We start from the raw sequence: 20,357 nt of genomic DNA on the forward strand, positions 1-20,357 counted from the left end.
CTCCAAGTTTGGTTAAGGGTCACATATTAGTCTTTGGGGAACTAGGTCAGGAATCGTTTTTTTACTCAGTGTTGTTTGTTTTTGTCTTTTTCTTTTTTTCTCTCCCCTTTCTCTTTCTTTCAGAAAAGAAGTGGGGTGGCTAGGTAGTCCTTGGGTTGCTTCTCTTCGAGCTGCCTCTTCAGCGGCAGCAGTTGCAGAGGGGTCTCCCTCCCGTCCTGGGGCGAGGGAGAGGGGGGTGGGGGGTGGGTTTAGGCTCTCGGAGGGTGGGTTTGTGTGGGGGGTAAAAATGCTAAAAGTAACAGCACGATTTGGAAAATTGTTCAATATGATAGGAAGGAGTTCTTATGGTTTTTCAGTGAGCAGAATCTGTGTAGTCTATGTTTTGAAATGTATAAATTAAAATGCTTAGCATGGAATGTTTCGGGTCTTAATAGTAAGAATAAAAGACGACTCCTCTCTGAAAAGTTTAGACTCGATGACCCACAGTTAGTTTTTCTGTCAGAGACACATATGGCCTATAAAGATAGGAAGTTATTTAGTCATTTGGGTTACGATGTTATAATCTGCTCTACACAACAGGTATCAATTAGAGGAGTTGCTATCCTTAAAGATAGACGATTTAGAATAGAAACGTTTAAAACTGCGTCAGATAAAAATGGTCGGTGGGCTATTGCGCAAGTATCTATAGGGTACTATAAATACGTACTTTGTGTGATTTATGGACCAAACATTGATGATGACTCTGTTTTTGACCAATTGAATATGGAACTTTTGGGGTGGGAAGGGGAACTTATTATCATGGGGGATTTTAATTGTATCATGGACTATCAGCAGGATACTACTAGACAGGGCGCTTTTCAGGGCATGCGTAAAGTCCGTGCTGCAATTTTAGACATTAGTCGGATACATAATGTTAAAGATATATGGCGCTCCCTCCATCCTAATATATCTGGCTATACGTATTATTCTGCGCCCCACAAATTATGTTCCCGTATTGATATGACCTGGGCAACTGATAATATAATACAAACCAGTTCCATGGACATCTGCCCCCGGGTCTCTTCGGACCATAATCCAATCTCACTGGTATTTAATAACTCACTAGCTCAAGCGCCCCAAGAATGTTTTCTTATCCTCGTTATTTACTCTCTGACACAGGCTATATTTCACAGCTTAAATTACATCTTTGTGAATTTATCAAAATTAATCTTTACTCCGCGTCTCATATAATTGTTTGGGATGCTTGTAAGGCCAGTATTAGGGGGTTTACTCAACAATATGTTCTTAAGCAGAGCTCGGATCGCCGAAATAGTAATACAAAGTTGATATCTAGCATTTTGGCTCAAGAATTACTCTTGGCCGATGCTTTACGAACTGGTTCCCCCAATGTGGCAGAATTGGGACTAACACTTGGATCTCTTAAGTCAAATTTAAAAAAAAATTTATTGAAAAGAGCAGTGCCAAGTTAAATAAATTAAAAATTTCTCACTATGAAGGGGGAGATAAAATCGGAAAAATATTGGCCTATAAAGTGGCAGATGATAGAGCCCAGACCCTTATAAAAAAAGTATTAGAGGCCCTAATAATGTTACATTCAATCAACCAGCACAGATATTGGCCCAATTTGTTGAATTCTACAATATCTTATTGTAGAATTACTGAGATTCAACCTTTTGCATTGGATATTTTAGACTACTTGGACAACAACATTAAGGAAAAATATAATACACCTGGGTTAGAGCAATTATCGGAGGAGATCACTTTGTTAGAGATCAGACAAGCGATCTTATCGTTACCATCGGGAAAAGCAACGGGGGAAGACACCCTTCTAGTTGAACTTTATAAAATATGCATTGAGGAACTAATCCCGCTCTTTTCTTTGGTAATTCAGTCTATAGGGGAAACCGGGAAGGCCCCTAACTCTTGGAACATAGTGAAAATTATCTTTTTTTTTTTTAAAAAAAGGCTAACCGGCAGACGAGTGAGGGTCTTATAGACCCATTTCACTTATTAACACCGACGCCAAGGTTTTCGCCAAAATTTTAGCAAGTCGATTGGCTCCGTTTATTCCCAAGATTGTAAACTCGCAACAACATGGATTCGTATTGGGTAGGGACACAACGACCCATAATAAAACAGCTATTATTGCTTTTGACATGGCTGAGATAGAGTCCACCCCACTCGGTATGATTTTATTGGATGCCGAGAAAGCTTTCGACCGAGTGGGGTGGGACTATCTTTTGTCTGTCATATCCTTTATAGGATTTAGGGGCCAATTTGCCAGTTGGATACGAGCCCTATATGATAGACCCACAGCTAGCATTAGTTATGCCAGTTTGTCTTCGTCCACTTTTGCTATCTCTCGGGGCACTCTGCAGGGGTGCCCGTTGTCACCCCTGCAGGTTGCGCTATCAATGGAACCATTTCTTTCTGCTCTTCAGCTGCAGTCCCGAATAATTCCATTTAGGTCTGGCCCGCATTTTTTGAAAATCACCGCTTATGCGGACGATATTGCTATATATTCTACCAATGTCGTAGAGGCGTTAGAGGGTATCACGGCTGAGGCCAACAGATTTGGAGTTGTCTCAGGATACAAGCTAAATATAAATAAAACACAAATAGTGGTTAATCACAAACCATCGGCAACGGTTTCTGGAATCTGTAGGGTCGCCAACTATCTAGGGGTTAAAATCTCATCTAAAATTAGTGATATAATTACAATAAATTACGATGCTTTATTAAAATCAACAGCTTTGTTATTAAAAAAATGGCATAAACTCCCTTTAAATATTAGCAGAATTAACCTGATTAAAATGAAAATACTTCCGAAATTTCTTTATTTATTTCATTCTATACGATTGGCACTTAATAATTCCTTTTTCAAAAAACTTGATGGAAGGTTCAGTAGTTTCATTTGGGGATACAGGAAGGTGTGCAGATCTTTGATGTTACTTAAGGGCTCTTTAGAAACGGGGGGACTTAATTTTCCATATTTTAAATTATACTTCTGGGCTACTTTTATTGGTCGTTTGCGCTCCTTGCTTAATTCAGTTACGCAATTTTTTTCATACCATTATGTTAAATTCAGACTCTAAAATGTTTTTGTTAAGACTGAATGACCCAAACTATTACAAAAGGGTTAAATTTAAGACCGCTAGAGATACAGCCACGATTTGGTTTAATATTTTGTCTTTTGGTAAAACGTCTTTTTTTCATTCTAAATTACGGCTCTGGGGAAATCCGGGTCTTCCCGGATTTTCAATGATGGTTGGGCAAATATATGGTCTGCTCATGGAATTGTTACATTGGGGGACCTTTATGGCTCTCATGGCTTTTTAGATTTTGTTGCACTCAAAAATTCATATCATTTGACCGAGGAAATGAGGTTTAAGTATATCCAAATCCATGATTTTTTGATACGTAAGATGAAAATTCTCTATCTCAGACTCCGAGATCTGGAACTGTTTTTATTCATCTAAGACGAAATCTTTAATCAGTGAAGGGTACAGTTGTCTTATTTCATAGAAGACAAGTGATTGTTCTAAACTAGCCGAGAAATGGAGTTCCAAGTTGAGACTCATGATAAATTCAAACCAGATTGCCCACTCTCTTTCGAACCTTAATAATCTTGTGCAATCATCGAGTTTAAGACTGCAAAAATTTAAAACCATGTGTATGTTATAAGACACCCCGGAAGTGATTCTTAAGTGGTCGGCAAATGCTTCATTTAGTGACCGTACCAAGTGCCCTAAATGCGATCTTGTAGGTGCTAATCTAGAACATATGTTTTCTTGCTCGATGTTAAAGGAGTTCTGCCTTGCTCTGGACAAGGTCATGAAAATGAAATTGGCTAGGCCTCCTCTTCTCTCGGCTCCAACTGTACTTTTAGACATACATGATGTTACCCTTCCTCATCAGGCCTTAATTACCATTTTATTATCGTGTGCTAAATTAACCATCGCTCGTGCCTGGATTTCCCCACAGCCTCTACATATCTTGGAATGGTGGTCTTTGGTTAATGAAATTTATGGCATATAGGCGGCTCTGTCTAGGCTCAGAGGTGTCCGGTCTTTATGCAAATTTGAACAAATCTGGGGCAATTTCATTTAAAATTAATTTAAATTTATTTAAAATTCAAAATGTAAAATGCTAACCTTGTATTTTTCTTTTTGTATCCTCTCTCTGCCTTTCTTTTTTATCATTTTCTGATAAATCTGCCGTATCTTCTGAATTTAATATGACCATGAAATAACATATTCATTCTGCTACACTGTTGTTAAATTGTATCTTTCCTGATGTGTTTTGTTCTATTCGGTTTATTTTTCTTCCATTTTCATGCTGTTAATACATTTTTTTTTTTTTAAAAGATAGTATTTAGATATGAGGAAGTTTAGGCAATATTCTTCCCCCTTCCCTGGTTGGGTAAAATTCCTAAAGCAGCTTAGTTTAGTGCAGTGTTAGATGAAGTACTGGATGAATGCTCAGTAGAGGCAGTGCCAGGAATCTAGTCACGTCACGGAACAATGGGTAAAGATGTGGGCTGTGCGGTAGAAGAGAACAATTGGCATTACTACGTCCTAGTCTTGTAATATCCAAGATGAAGGCTAATCCATTTTAGGAAATTAACCAGAACAATTGTTTAATAAAGAGCTGAGGTGTGATGTATGCATGGTTTCATAGGCCATGATCTTTTATCTGTTTTGAGAGTGCCCACGGAAAGCTAATGGCAAAAAAACAGTATAATAGTAGTGATCACACTCTCTGTGGTGCTCTCAACCATCCGATATTCTGCGCATGAGTTTCATTTACGAGGATTGCAGTGTTTACTCTGATCACCCCTCCCCCGCCACCTGTGTAATGTGAATTAACACCAGTTCCTTTAGTATCTTCATAGCTTATTTTTGCTGGCTGAGCTGAATGTGAGATTGACATTTCTTTCCATCCAGTGTTTTCCGGTTTCTGCTCTAATGTCTCTCAATGTGTTCATTTGCAGGTGGGACTTGGCATAAAGCCAGGAACGACGGTAGAGTACCTAGCCCCATGGGCCAGTCAGATTGATATGGCTTTGGTGATGACTGTTGAGCCTGGCTTTGGAGGTCAAAAGTTCATGGAAGACATGATGCCAAAGGTATGTTTGAAAATTATATTTTGAACTTATGTTCACTCTGACCTGTCTTGGTAGCCATCCTTTTTCATTTATTACCAATGTGGGCTGGCAAGCTGAATTTATAGTGATTGCCCTTCTGGGCCCACTTCGGTTCTCCTTTAGGTTGCGTTTTACATGTTTCAGGCTGCCTCTGCTTGCTCTGCATAGCCACATATAACACATTTGTTTTTGTGAGACTATTTTGAGAATACGCTGTACATATTTTGTTTTTCAGAGACTTTTCTTGATATTTTGTGCAAGTTACATTTCAACTGCAGAAACCGGAGTGCCGGGCAAGATGGCGGCCGTTTCACTGGCCGAGTAAACTGGTCGCAGCGCTTCTCCCTGCCTGGATGCCCTGCCGGTGCAATAGCCCTTAACGAGAGGATTAAACAGATGTAACCCGCAGCACTCAAAAAACGGTCTTCGTACTCTTACCGATCATAGCGGGATGCTGCGGCTGCCTGTGAGTTATCGACGCCGCTCTATACAGCTGATCCCGGCTCCGTGGCGTCTGCTCTGCAGCGGCTTTGCTCTGACACGGTGGCTTCAGCAGTTCCAGCTGCTCTGCGCGCAAAATGCTGCGATTCCGCCAAAGGGGCAAACAAAAAACCAGCATCGGATTCCGGCAAAACCTCTGGTGCCTCAGCCCCTGTCCACACAGGTGGCGCTCTCAGCTGACAGCGCAAAGAAGGGTCAGTCAGATTTTCCACCTGGCAAAAATCTTAAAAATACCAAAACTGTTCTATTTCCTGCAATGTTTCAGACACGGGCTGCCAGCACAAACAAAACGCCCCAGACCCCCCCCCACAGCTCAGTGACAGCAAAATCTCGGCAGCCTACAGTTACCACATCCACTAAAGCCCCCACAGCTGCAGTGAGTAAGATGGATGTTGTCTCTCAGACACCATCTGCAGTCGTTCCGTTAACTGTTACAAATGGGGGCTCGGTAGGCATTGCACAATCGGGTGTCTGACGCTAATAATTCTGGAACTTTGATTTGCATTGAATCTACAATGGGTTTATCTCCACAGCCCCATTGCCTTCTGGGAGATGTAGTCCCTCCGTCACAGATTCTTCAGAAACAGTCATAGACTCCCTTGCAGCACCTTCTTCGCCGACACCTAGTGTCCACCCACATGCAGAGGCTATCCAAGTTTCCTTGCCACCAGCCTCAATAAATACTGATGGTGACACAGATGGTGACAATTTTTTTCTTTATCTGAACACACTGGTTCTTCGGTGGACGACAATGGCCTAGATAGGAACTGGACGGACGGCGAAGATAGTGTTACGGAGGACTGGCGCACAAATGAGGTTTTGAACTCTGCAGCCATCTCAAATGTTCTATCCACAGTTCGTAAACTGCCTCAAGATCCGGATCAGGTGATTGACTCCTTAGCCTGGGACTATTCATATACAACACAACCGGGAGTGCAATCCAACCCCTTAGAGTCAGCCCCTAACATCTCTGACCCTAGCATGGGCCCACCTCCAGGTGAAATGACGCTGGCAGTAATTTATCAAACAATCATTGCCCATCGGGAAGAGACCCGCCAGGAAAGCGCCCGTGCGCAAACTGCTTGCCGCAGGGTCCAGAATTCAGTCCGGAGAGTTATCAAAACCTGTGTAGATACGGCATCTAAGGTAGCCGAAGCAGAAACTCTGATTTTGACCTTGGAGGATGACATGGCTACCCAGAGGAATGCTATTGAGTCAATTCAAGCGCATAGGGGAGATGTTCAATGGAAGCTTGTGGACATGGAAAATAGGGCCCGCAGAAACAATGTAAGGATTTTGGGTGTTCCGGAAGGCATTGAAGGAACTGATATTCGTCGATTTGTGGTGGAGCTATTCATAGAAGCTTTACTTGAAGTGAAGGAATGGGACTGGCAATTGGAAATTCAGCGTGCCCACCAGTTTCCCTTCAAGCCTAAGCAACACTCTAGCCAAACACCTAACAGACCTCGTGCTATTTTAATATCCTTGCTTAATTTCCTGGCCAGAGAGAAGTTGTATGATTTAGCGAGGCCGGACAGACAGAGATCGGGGAAGGGGTGCCAATTTTTTGTTAGGCCAGATTTTTGTCCAGCTACAGTAGAACGGAGGTGGCAGCACCGGCAGCTGATCGCCCCATTCCAATTTAAGGGGGCACAGGTGTTTTTGCTGTATCCGTCCAAACTCAGTCATTCATCATGCTCAAACAAAATTTTTTGAGTCCGAGATACAGGCTAAGGTGTTTCCGGACTCAATCTAGAACTTTTTAGGATTGCATTCTTATTCTCTCCCTTGCTCTCACTGTTTTGCTTAAAATTCTAGCGGGGGCATGCCCATTTGGGGGGTTGAGGATCGTTCGTGGTTTTTTTCTCTGGTATCTTTTTAGGAACCTCTTCCGGTATTCCCCTGTGTAAGTAGACCGGCAGTAACTCCAGGGGGGGTGGGGGCCCCAGCGCTCACCAGTTTCCCCATCATTTGGAACTCGGTCCTATCGCCTAGTTCGGGTGGAGGTGGGTTGGGTCAGCGGGTGGAGGTGTTTCATGGTTGGTGGTGGGGAGGTTGAGGTTTTTGGGTGGGGGTTTGGGAGGATTGGGAGGGGGGGCCCATCAAAAAAATCAGCTTGTAAAATGTTTTTTGTGTCATGATACCATAGCGACTTTTGTGGTTATTTTGCTGTTTTCGTTGAAAAGATTGAATGGCGTCAGGTAAAATAATATAGCCTCATTAAATATTTGTGGCCTTAATAATGGTAAGTCGAGGGCTGTATTTTCAAGGGTCGTTCAGGCTTTAAACTTAGAGGTACTCTGTCTTCAGGAGATTCACTTACCATGGCATAATAGAGAATATCTAAAAATCCCCGGTTTTGGTCCGATAGGATGTTTCCGACAAACCTCAATGATAAGAGGGGTGGCTATTCTGGTCAGGCGCGATGTGGGATCGTGCGTGAAAACCACCCAAGACAATTGTGGCCGCTGGGCTATTGCTGAACTTTTGATTAATGGGACGCCCCTGACCATTTAGACTGTTTACAGTTCCAATTTGGATGACCCTGCTGTTTTAAATCACTTAAATGTAGAGCTGGCCCTGTGGCCACATCCTGTTTGTCTGTATGGTGATTTTAACATTAATCTTTCAGCAGATTTCAATATAACTGGAGGACAAAAATATGTAGACCAGAAACCTAAAGTGTTCAGGGCCCTACAAGCGCTGGATCTGAAAGAGACACGTTAGTATTAGATTCCTTACCTTAGAATATCCCCAGGCGTCAGACTGGATTCGGAAATGTTTGCGTAGCAGTACCCTTGCGCGTCGGTAGGCGTCGTCTGCGGCTCCGCGTCCGTCGTCGGCGTCGTGGCCGCCGTGATGACGTCGTCTGAGTACTTAGACGCCGCCTCCGCGTGCTGACGTCAGTTCTTCTTTTTTCCGCGCCAGCAAGCGCAGATCTGGAAAAAGCAGTAACCCTAGTCATTTTTGACTAACTTTTTGATCATTTTTTGATTGCTTTTCGAAGTCTCTCGACTCCGAACGGTGCCGTAGGGATGCCTGGTTTCAAGCACTGTGACGATTGCGACCGTCTGAGGTCGGTCACGGATCCTCACCGCGTGTGTTTGTCTTGTTTGGGCGTCGACCACGACGACAAGGCCTGCTCCGATTGCCGGGCCCTCTCCTCGAAAGCCAGACGGGAGCGGTCCCGTAGCGACTCGAACTCCGGCAGTCGGTCCCGCGCCGTTAGAGGTCCCGATCCCATGGGAGGTCGAGGGACAGGTCGCGGGCTCGGAGCCACCACAGCTCCGAGAGTAGGCCGCACTCCTCCGGGTCGAAGTCGTCGTCAGGTAAGAGGCACAAGAAGTCCAAGAGGCGTCATCGCTCTGCGGACTCACCCCCCGACGCTCGCGCGATGCGGCCGGGGGTTCGGGTGACACCGCCCACGCGGCTCCGTCGGAGTCGCGGGCGCCGCCTTCAGCCCCACACCCTCCGGTCCCTGGGCTCAACGTGACGCCGGAGGAGATCGAGCGCTTCCTCATGGCCATGAGGAAACTCTCTCCTCCGACGGGCTCCGCGACGCCTCCGGGCCCAGCGCACCCGTCTGGGGGCCCTAGCGGGTCGGCGGCTTCGGCCCCGACACCGCCGACGCCTTCGGGCTCGGCGCCGCAGGCCCCCATTATCCCGACGCCGCCGGCGCCTTCGGGCCCGGCGCCTAGGGGTCCAGTTGTTCCGACGCCGCCGGCGCCTTCGGGCCTGGCGCCGCAGGACGCCGCTGGTCCTCCTTCGGGATCTGGTTCGTCGCCGGTGGATCTGACGACCTCACCGGCATCGGACCCTCAGGTGTCACCTCCGGCGCCATCCTCGGGCGGCGCCGGCCCCGGTCCTACCTCCGTTCCTGTTCAGCCGTCGGGACGGCCCCGCTGGGCGCCGCTCCACACGTCGTTTGGTGAATTTCACTTTTATGAACAGGCCCCATTGGTTGAGAACCCTGAATTTCAGGAGATGGGTGATGAAGAGGACTGGGAGGGGTCTGAAGACCCTCTGACCATAGAGTGTCAGTCTCATGAGGACTGGACAGGAGACCTGGGGGAGGCCAGTGGCCTGGACACCTCTCCAGACACTGGTTTTGTCTCCCCTCTCTGTGGCTTCGGAGGAGGGGGCAACATATAGTGTGGTGCTGATGAGGGCTGCCAAGGCCTTGGGCCTTGAGCTCCACGTCGCGGCCGTGAGGACTAACCTCCTCACTGAGGTCCTTAAACCGCAGTCAAGCTCGGCCGAGCCTCTGCTGCCCTTTAATGAGGCCTTGACCGATGTTCTTCTGGGCACTTGGTCCAAGCCCGCTACGGGTTCGCCCGTAGATAGGAACGTGGCCAGACGCCACCGCCCAGCCCCGGGCGACCCATGTTTCCTGTCCTCCCACCCTACCCCCGAGAGCCTGGTCATCCAGGCCTCCAATTCCCAGACCGCATTCCCGTCGGCCCCGCCGGACAGGGAATCCAAGAGGTATGACCAGTATGGGAAGAAGATCTTCTCATCCCTTAGTCTAGGCCTGCGGTCTTCCAATACCGCCTGCCTCTTGGGACGTTACACCCACTCTGTGTGGGATAAGGTCGCGGAAGTGCTGCCAGAGTGTCCGTTGGAGGTGCGGGCGAAACTCGGCCAAGCCCTTGTGGAGGGCCGGGATGCAGCGAAGTATTCCATCAGGTGTGGGCTGGATACCACCGACTCGCTAGGTAGAGCGATGGCAACGACAGTGGCGGTCAGACGCCACGCCTGGCTGAGGTCCGCCAACTTCTCGGCAGATGTTCAGAGCACGCTCATGGACATGCCGTTCGATGGCCGTCGCCTCTTTGGCGACAAGGCAGACCATGCGCTTGAGCGCTTTAAGGACTCGAGGGCTACGGCCAAGTCCTTGGGCCTCTCGGGCCAGCGCCAGCAATCGGCTGCCTTTCACTCCTTTCGTGGCCACGGAAGGGGTGCGCCCACACGCGCCGCCAGCCACGCTCCGCAGGGCAATACCCAACGCGGTGGCGGCCGTGGGAACCGCCGTCCGGGCGGTCGGGGGCAGCGGCGAGGTCAGTCCACACCTTCCCCCGCAGCATCTGCCTCAAAACCCTCCTAGTCCGTGCTTTCAGGCCCATGTGACGCCAGTGGGGGGCAGGGTTCGCCATCACCTCCTCCACTGGCGCACTGTCACGTCGGACAGGTGGGTGCTGCAAATCGTCCGAAGGGGCGACTCCTCCAGCCGTGCCACCGCAGAACCACCGTGTGTCGGGGGATCATTTGCGACTTCTGCAGGAAGAAGTTACGGCCCTCTTGGCCAAGTGGGCCATAGAGCGCGTTCCTGGGCCAGAAGTAGGGTGTGGTTGCTACTCCCACTACTTTCTGGTACCCAAGAAGGGCAGAGGGGGCCTACGCCCTATCTTGGACCTACGGAACGTCAACGGCTTCCTCCGGAAGGAGAAGTTCAAGATGCTGACACTGGCTCAGGTCCTGGCTGCCCTGGACCCAGGAGACTGGATGGTAGCGTTGGACTTGCAGGACGCTTACTTTCATATCCCCGTCCTGCCTGCCCACCGGCGCTACCTGCGGTTCATGGTTGGCCACGAGCACTTTCAATTTACCGTGCTCCCCTTCGGCCTTACCAGCGCCCCACGGGTGTTCACAAAGGTGATGGCGGTGGTCGCAGCTCATCTGCGCAGGTTGGGGGTTTCAGTCTTCCCCTACCTCGACGACTGGTTGTTGAAGGCGGGCTCGCCCCAGACAGTCGTCAGCCACCTCCAGACGACGACAGACCTCCTGCACCAGCTGGGGTTCTCCATCAATGTGCCGAAGTCACACCTGTGCCCCTCTCAGAAGCTCCTCTTCATCGGAGCGGTTCTGGACTCGGGTTTATCCGCCCGAACAGCAGGTCCGGGATATTCAGGCTCTGATTCCCATCTTTCAGCCGTTATCCCGGGTTTCGGTCAGGTTGACGCTGCGGCTTCTGGGGCTCATGGCCTCCTGCATCCTACTGGTGCATCACGCCAGGTGGCGGATGCGGGCTCTGCAGTGGGACCTGAAGTTTCAGTGGGCCCAGCATCAGGGCAACCTATCCGACCACGTCCTGATCTCGGAGGGCACTGCGAGACAGCTGCAGTGGTGGCTTACGGACTGCGATTGGGTCAGCGGCAGATCCCTCTCCCTTCCCCAACCGGAGCACATAGTTGTGACGGACGCGTCCCTCCAGGGCTGGGGAGGCCACATGGGAGAGGCGGAGATCAGAGGCCTCTGGTCTCCGGCGGAGACCCGGCTCCACATCAACCTGTTGGAGCTCAGGGCGATTCGTCTGGCACTGAAGGCATTCCTCCCCTCTGTCCGGGGGAGTGTAGTGCAGGTGTTCACGGACAACACCACCGCCATGTGGTACTGCAACAAATAGGGCGGGGTGGGGTCGTGGATCCTTTGTCAAGAGGCTCTTCGCCTTTGGCAATGGCTGGAACGCCAGGGCGTGACCCTGGTGGCTCAACACCTGGCAGGTTCTCTGAACGCCAGGGCGGACGAGCTCAGCCGTCGGTGCATGATGGATAACGAATGGCGTCTGAACTCTGACGTGGCGCAAGGCCTCTTTCAGCGATGGGGAGAGCCTTGGTTAGATCTATTCGCCACCGAAGAGAACGTGCAATGTCATCAGTTCTGCGCGTTGGAATTTCCAAGGCGGCACTCGCTCGGAGACGCTTTTCGTCGCGAGTGGAGTTGCGGTCTGTTGTACGCCTTTCCGCCTATACCACTTCTGCCCAGAGTGCTGAAGAAGATCAAGCGCGACCGGGCCCAAGTCATCCTTGTGGCTCCGGACTGGGCGAGAAGGTACTGGTATCCAGAGCTACTCAGTATGTCAGTCGATCCCCCGGTTCGTCTGCCTCTTCAGGAGGACCTTCTGTCGCAGCAGCAGGGGACGGTCCTCCACCCGAACCTGTCCAGTCTCCACCTCCATGCTTGGAGATTGAGCGGCGACAGTTGAGGCCATTTGACTTGCCTCCTGAAGTTTGTAACATCATTCTGGCAGCCAGGCGTCCCTCCACAAAGTCGGTATACGCCTGCAGGTGGAACAGATTTGTGGCATGGTGCACAGCAAAGGCTGTGGATCCCCTCAATGCCCCTCTTTCTGAGGTCCTTCTCTTCCTTCTTTCTCTTGCCCAGCAGGGCTCTGCTCTGGGCACTATCAAGGGCTACCTTTCTGCTCTTTCAGCCTTTCTCAGGCTGCCTGATCAACCTTCTTTGTTCAAGTCCCCTATTGTTAATAGATTTCTTAAGGGCATCACACACACGTTTCCTCCTGTTCCGTTTGTGATGCCGCAGTGGGACTTGAACCTGGTTCTTACATTTCTGATGTGCGCTCCCTTTGAGCCACTTCACAACTGTCCTCTTCGCCTTCTGACTTTGAAGACTGCATTCCTGGTTGCCATCACCTCTGCCAGGAGAGTGAGTGAGCTCCAGGCCCTTTCTTGTACTCCACCTTTCCTTTCTGTCCATCCGGACAAAGTGGTGCTGCGTACCAAACCTTCTTTCCTGCCCAAGGTTGTCACGGCCTTCCACATCGGGCAGTCTATCACCTTGCCAACCTTCTTCCCGCCACCGCACCCCTCTAAAAAGGAAGAGCGTCTCCACTATCTGTACCCAAAACGTGCGCTCTCATTCTACTTGGATCGCACACGCCAGTTCCGGGTGGATGACCAACTCTTTGTTGGTTACGTGGGCGCGAAGAAGGGGAAAGCGGTGCACAAGAGGACCATCTCCCGGTGGATCATCTTGTGTATCCAGGCATGCTACTCCTTGGCTAGAAAGGAGCCCCCTGTTGGATTACGGGCTCATTCCACCCGAGCCACGGCGACTAAAACTACCCTGGGCCGGGGTGTGCCCTTACAGGATATCTGTCAGGCAGCTACGTGGGCATCGCTGCACACGTTTGCAAGACACTACTGCCTGGACAGTCCAGTCCGGAGGGATGGCTTCTTTGGCCGTTCCGTCCTCCAGGACTTTCTGGTGTGAATATTGGTTCGCAGACCCACCACCGGGGTTGGTATTGCTGGGGTATCTATTCTAAGGTAAGGAATCTAATACTAACGTGTCTCTTTCAGATGCACAAGTTACTACTTGTGTAACGATGTATCTGTAAGAGACATTAGTTAGTATTAGATTCCTTACCGACCCGCCAATCCTCCCCGTTCTGCGAACCAATATCTAGGGTTGGGTTGTCCCCTTTCAGGGCCCTAGTTTCAATGGCACCAGTGTTGGTTTTTAACATGGCTCTGCGTTTCTGGCGCGGAAAAGCTGTGTCTAAGAACTGACATCAGCACGCAGAGGCGGCGTCTAAGTACTCCGACGACGTCATCACGGCGCCGACGACGGACGCGGAGCCGCAGACGACGCCTACCGACGCGCAAGGGTACTGCTACGCTAAAATTTCCGGATCCAGTCTGACGCCTGGGGATATTCTAAGGTAAGGAATCTAATACTAACTAATGTCTCTTACAGATATATCGTTACACAAGTAGTAACTTGTGCTTCAGGACCACTTAATGACTGATCTTTGGCATCGTCACCATAGGGACTTAGACGGTTGTACTTACTTCTCAGCTCCCCACAACAAAATGGTACGATTGGATTATTTCTTCCTGTCGGATCAGCAAGCAGATACAATATCAATTACCATTTCACCTCGTATAATATCTGATCATAATCCGCTGATTATTAATTGTACCCTACCTTCTGTCCCAAAGGACCTTGGACCTTTGAGAGGAAGTTACTATTAGAAGAAGCCTACCTAAATCATGTGCGACCCTGGGTTCTTGAATTTTAGAATTTTAATAGAGGGTCGGCCTCCAACATCATAGTCTGGGACACACTCAAGGCAGCGATACGAGGTGAAAATAAGAGCTTTTCACTCTCCCGTCCGAAGCAAATCTGTGAGCAAATCAATGTTCGGACTGATTAACTTCGCCGTGCAGAGGTCTTGCTCACAAGTACCATCAAAGAAGGTCAGGATACTGCCCATATTCAAATGCAGGTGGCATGTATTAAAGCCTCTCTCCTCAAATTCTTTGGGAGGGATCTAGCAGCTAAGTACATACAGTACCGCTCGACTGTTCGAGTATGGGAATAAAAGCAGGGAGGGTCCTCGCCAAGCGCCTTCAACAGCGATCCACGGCCAATCGTATTGATTAGATTCAGGACGCTCAGGGCCGGATCCATGACCCTCCGGACGGAGTCCTGACTGTCTTCTCTGATTTTTATTCTTCATTATATACAGAGTCATCCAGCGATGACAATATGGATGAAGAATTTGCGGCCTTTGTCTACGAACTTAATACCATAAAAGTATCAGGAAATCAGAACTTAGTCTTGGCTGCACCTATAGAATGGGAGGAGGTCGAATTGGCGTTAAATACGCTGGGTAAGGGCAAGGCGTCTGGCCCGGAATCCATTCCCTTGGAGTTTTACAGTACATTTTGTTCGGAGATCCGAGAGGATTTCTTAACAACGCTTAGGGAGGCCCAGCTCGGCCATATACCAGACTCTTGGCGACATACAAATATTATTTTATTTTTTTTAAAAAATATCTGCGCTTGATCCCGCCTCATTTCGTCCGATCTCATTGATCAATACGGATAAGATTTTCGCAAAGATTCTGGCCACCAGACTAGCCTTAGTTATCTCCCCATTAGTTTCTATCCGCCAGCATAGATTCATCCCTGGCAGAGACACGGCGGACCATGTCCGCCGTGTCATTGCACTCTTAGACTGGGCTCAAGTCACGGGCTCTCCCCTTGGCGCAATCCTGTTCGACGCCGAATAGGCGTTTGACAGGGTTGCGTGGGGGTTCCTGTGGAAAGTCCTGAAGTGGAAGGGGTTTTGCCATGGTTTTATTCAGGCTGTACAGGCACTCTATATCAGGCCACAGGCAACTATATCCATCTCCAGCATGACCTCAAGCTCCTTTTTTATTAGCAGGGGCACCAGGCAGGGTTGCCCCTGTTCGCCCCTGCTATTTGCTTTATATATTGACCCTTTTTTAAGCAGAATTGAGACTGCTCTGTCTATACCTCCAGTAAGGGTTAATACTTTTGAGTTCAAAGGTTTGGCTTATGCCGACGATATTGTTGTGTGGACTAGTGATGTGGCAACCTCGTTCTCAGCGTTAAAGATCTTAGCAGGGCAGTTTGGCCGGTGCTCTGGCTACAAACTCAATGCTCAAAAAACCCAGGTGGTCCAATCCTCTGCTATGGGGCCATTCGACGCACCAGTGCTCTCAAGTGCAATGTACCTAGGTATAAGAATTACAGCAGCGGTGGAAAAATTGCCAGAAATTAACATCTTACCTATTATAGATACAGTTACTACAACTTTACATAGACTAGATAATTTGCACTTATCTCTGTTTGGAAGGAGGAATGTTCTAAAGATGCTAATCTTACCAATTTTTTAAAATCTTTTTAGAACCATCCCATTAGAATTTGCCCAGACCAGCATGGGCAGGGTAGAGAGATGCTGTAATAGGTTTTTATGGAGCTACCGTCAGCCACGAAGGGCCTCGAGATGGATGCAGTTGCCAATCTGTTGCTTTATAATTGGGCAGCTCTACTTCAACATCTTGCTGTTCCACTCTTTGGGGACAGAGCAGCACTTCCAGTATGCTGTAGCCCTTCGATCTTTGCAATTGGTCTAGGGGAGGATGTGAAAGGAACGTTACTAACAGTTCTTGAACCCAGTTACTATAAAAAAAACAAATTTAGAGTCATCATGACCATGTATTTGGTTTGGAGGAAGGTACAGCGGGAATTGTCAATTTCTAATATTAACTATCATACACCCCTCGCAGCAGCTAGATTGCTACCATCTATTTTTTAAGATCATATCACAATTAGGTGGAGGACGCATGGTATTATTGTTTTGGGAGATTTAGCTCAGCAGGAGAGTCTGGCTCCTTTTCTCTTTCTTAAAGAGAAGTTTGCTCTAGACTTGCATGATTTTTTTAAATACTTGCAGATTCGCAGCTATCTAGAGCGACTTCTGCTTAGAAATCCAACTTTTTGTTAAAAATGTACTTATGGATCTGAAATTGGGCTTATCTATCAAAACCTTCTTCTGGGTCTTCCTGACGACTTATCCCTCCAAAACTCTAAATGGGATAACAAACTGGGTCGGTCAGGAACCAACATTACGCATTCACTGGAAATATCTAACATGGTCTTAACTTCAGGGAGCCTGTGCTCACTATCATATATGGCCTTATTGGACCTTTACTACACCCCGGCTAAAATTTCTAAATGGGGTGGGAACGGGGGCCATAGTTGTCCGAGATGTGGCTTAGCAGCTGCTAATAAAATACATATGTTTTTTAGTTGCCCCGAACTTGATGTATTTATTCAAGAAGTCCAAACATTTATTAATTTTAGTCTTAAAATATCGGTGGTTCTATCTCCCGAAGTAGTAATATTGGGTTGCGAATCAAATGTCGCGGACCCTAGATCGAGCTATTCTTCAGCTTTAATATTCATAGCGATGTCTGTACCATGTCTGTACCATGACTATGTATTACTTCCGAATGGATTAGCCCAGATCCCCCCACGTTTGTGAATTGGAGAGCCAGGATCCTGGCCCTGCATAATTTAGAATCTGCGGTGTTCATGCGGGGAGGCAAGAGGAGGCGGGAGAGGGGGCTGCGAATCTGGGCTCCATTTGTTCATTGGCAGAAGAACTGATTGGTTGATCTGGGTTAGTGGTTTGTTCAAATGCTGTAGTATCGTTGTCGTGTTGGCCCGCTCCATTTACTTCCTTTCATTTTGTATTTACCCTTTATCTATCTGATGTTTTCTCCTTCCTGTTCCCTCATCTGTACATATAAATTTGTTCTATGGATTTTATGGTTGTCATGATACGTTCAAATGCAGTGTAATATGATGTAATATGCAAGCTGAATAATAACAATATATATTTTTTTTAATAAACATTTTGTGCAAGGTTGCTGGGAATACATAACAACATAGTGTAGTGATTACTTTGCTCGTTCATCAAAATTTCCTGATGTTTACACATAACCCGGTCGCATCACTGCATCCCCAGCACAATATCATATAAACTGTCCTGTCCTCCTGGGGTCCAGAGAGAATTCAACCGGAGACGACTGTTCTGGAATGACAGAAGTGCTGGACCTGCAGCCCTGCATAAACTAAATTTACACTCATGATGCAGGCCACCTAACTGCATACACCAGGTATGAGGTCCTATGCCAATCCCAGAGATTGTAAATATATCCCTATGCTCGCATAGGAAGGGTAGACCTAGACCGATATATAATTTGTATTTTAACTAGCATGAGAATGAACAATCGATCTAGGATATGAATAACTCCACTTCCTGGTCATCATATTGAGAGTAAATTCCGTACACTAGCGATTGAAGGACTTGATTTAATTCAGTAATTTAGGGTTTCAATGTTTAATCTTTGAGTTTATTTTCTTTAATTGATAACTATAAGACTTCCTACATTTGAAAAGCTGATTTCCATTTGTTACAAAATGCATACAGCACTTATGGGTCAATATGATTCCAGCTAGGGAATCATCAGAACTGAAGACCTATCAGGTAGGCATCAGCATTATGATCATTTTAAAATTCGTTAGTCTCCTTTACACTATTGGATAGAACTTAACAGGAGTGGAAGGCATCATGCAGAAAAAATCAAAAACTCATCTCTGTTTAAAGAATTTGAACATAGACAGGGCCAAGACTTTTTCTTTTTTGTGTTCAAACAGTTTTTATTTTCAAAAGTATAGGTAAGGAAAAACAAAACGTAGCGATACAAAGAAGAAACTATTTGCACACTACAGGGTAAGGTATAGATCAGTATACAATTTGTTGGAGAACAGCATTACAGTACATAAAGTCCGGTGTCTGGAATAGAATTGACAGTAATGGGGTGGTTGGCTGAGAGGCTACCCATGGTAGAGGTGAAGTAGAAAACCAATGGGAGGGTAAAGAAAGGTAAAAGTCCAAAAAATTGGTGTCCTGATGACAATCCAAAGTGTGCATTAGGTTAGAACGGAGAGTAAAACCAAGAAAGATAGGAAAATAATTACCTGGCTTGACTAAAAACACAGGCAACAGGCAGATAAGTGGGAAAATAAGATGGATGCAAGAGAAATGCGGAAGAGCCAGTTATAAAATGAGACCTGTGCTCTGGGATAACTGATAATAGGAATGGGAGAAAATAACTGGAACTTCTTACGGGGCTTCAGAGAAGGACACAGACAGGGCAGGGCAGGTGAAGGCCGTGCAAGGGAGAACGAGCCTTGGGATGACTCAGATAATTGCCTCACTGCACAGGTATGCATAACTGGGACTGGAAAGAGCAAACACCAGGTCCAGAAGGTGGGTACTTTGAGGGGAGCTTACAGCTAGCAGCCCCATCGCATGGACAGCCAGTGATCACAAAAGATTAATGCCCTGTGATGTTTCTTTTATATACTGAACATGAAAGTGGCTCGCACGTATATGCACAGATTTGTTATACTACCCCTGCAGTAACTACAGCTGATGGCGTCGCCTATGATAGATGTATGACAAAGAATGTGGTATTGGAATACAGGGGCTACTCCATGCATTCTCCCTCGCATGTTCAGTAATGCACGTCCATACTGCAGGTCCCCTGATCTTTTTGAGACACAAGGATAAGTGCGGTAGTTGCAGGGTAGTGCTGTGGAGCACTGCTAATGCAGAAACTCACAGTATAATCGATAGAGCAAGAGAGGCTACAGGCATAAAGGGGCACAGTGAAAAGATTACAGTAGCTCTATGGCATACATCAGCAACGTCTTAGCAACAACACATTTTCTGCAGTGTGCCAATAGTAGGCTGCGAATAACATACTTGACTGTGTGGAGAACTACTGCATACCCAGGTGAGCAAAAAAGACAAAGCACCATCAAGGTTGACATTCAATTCCAGAAATATGATCCAAGGCAAGGAGGATTAGACTGTCTTGGAGCATGCTGCCAATGCGCCTTAACCGAGATATGTGTTTTTATAAAGCGCCCAACTGCTCAAGGGGGTCTTGGCGCTAGCACTGTCAAGGTAAGACTACAAGGCTGTCCTGGGGAATTATAGATTGGAAAACAACCAGGCTTTGAGTGCCTTCATGAAATGTAACAAGTTGGTCTGTGGACCATCAGAAGGAGACGTAGATGGTAATATAGGCACTTTACTGTACAGGATTGATAGAATGTCAGACTGGACAAGCATGCAAAAAGAGTAGCTATGATTGAAACAAGGATAACTGAGGTCGATGATGAGAATTTAACAAGAAGGACGGCCCTATCTAAGTTGGAAAAGACTTGATGCAGTACAGGTCAAGAATGAAGACATTGAAGCAAACACACTGCACAATAACATAAGAATCATGGAGTGGCAGAAACAACAAAGGAAGGAAGCATGATAGTCTTTGTAGTTCAGTGCACTCCTCGTTCCTGCTTTGTGGCTGTTTCCTGGAGCCAGAATGCGCCCGAATATAGCCAGAATACTTAATTGCAGAAATCGAAACAAGTCTCTTAAGGAAGCACGTAAATTAAAAACTCGGGAGGCCAGAAGAATTTTTATGCCTGCTAAAAAGAAATCGTAAGCAATGAACATCAAATATAGTATGCTATACCCGGCCCGTCTATCGGTTGTACTGCAGGGCAGACCTCGCATC

The 20,357-nt window shown here is 47.3% G+C and overlaps 1 protein-coding gene across 1 annotated transcript in view; it reads left to right on the forward strand.

Annotated features, from left to right (window-relative positions):
* RPE (ribulose-5-phosphate-3-epimerase) overlaps nucleotides 1–20,357 on the forward strand; it is a 272,270-nt gene that overhangs the window by 162,462 nt on the left and 89,451 nt on the right. Inside the window, exon 4 of the mRNA XM_078680565.1 lies at nucleotides 4,994–5,128. Within this exon, the coding sequence (XP_078536691.1) occupies nucleotides 4,994–5,128 (135 nt within the window). The remainder of the gene's footprint in view (nucleotides 1–4,993; nucleotides 5,129–20,357) is intronic.

Source organism: Lissotriton helveticus, chromosome 3_1 (genome assembly GCF_964261635.1).
Source record: "Lissotriton helveticus chromosome 3_1, aLisHel1.1, whole genome shotgun sequence".
Taxonomy (NCBI): Eukaryota; Metazoa; Chordata; class Amphibia; order Caudata; family Salamandridae; genus Lissotriton; species Lissotriton helveticus.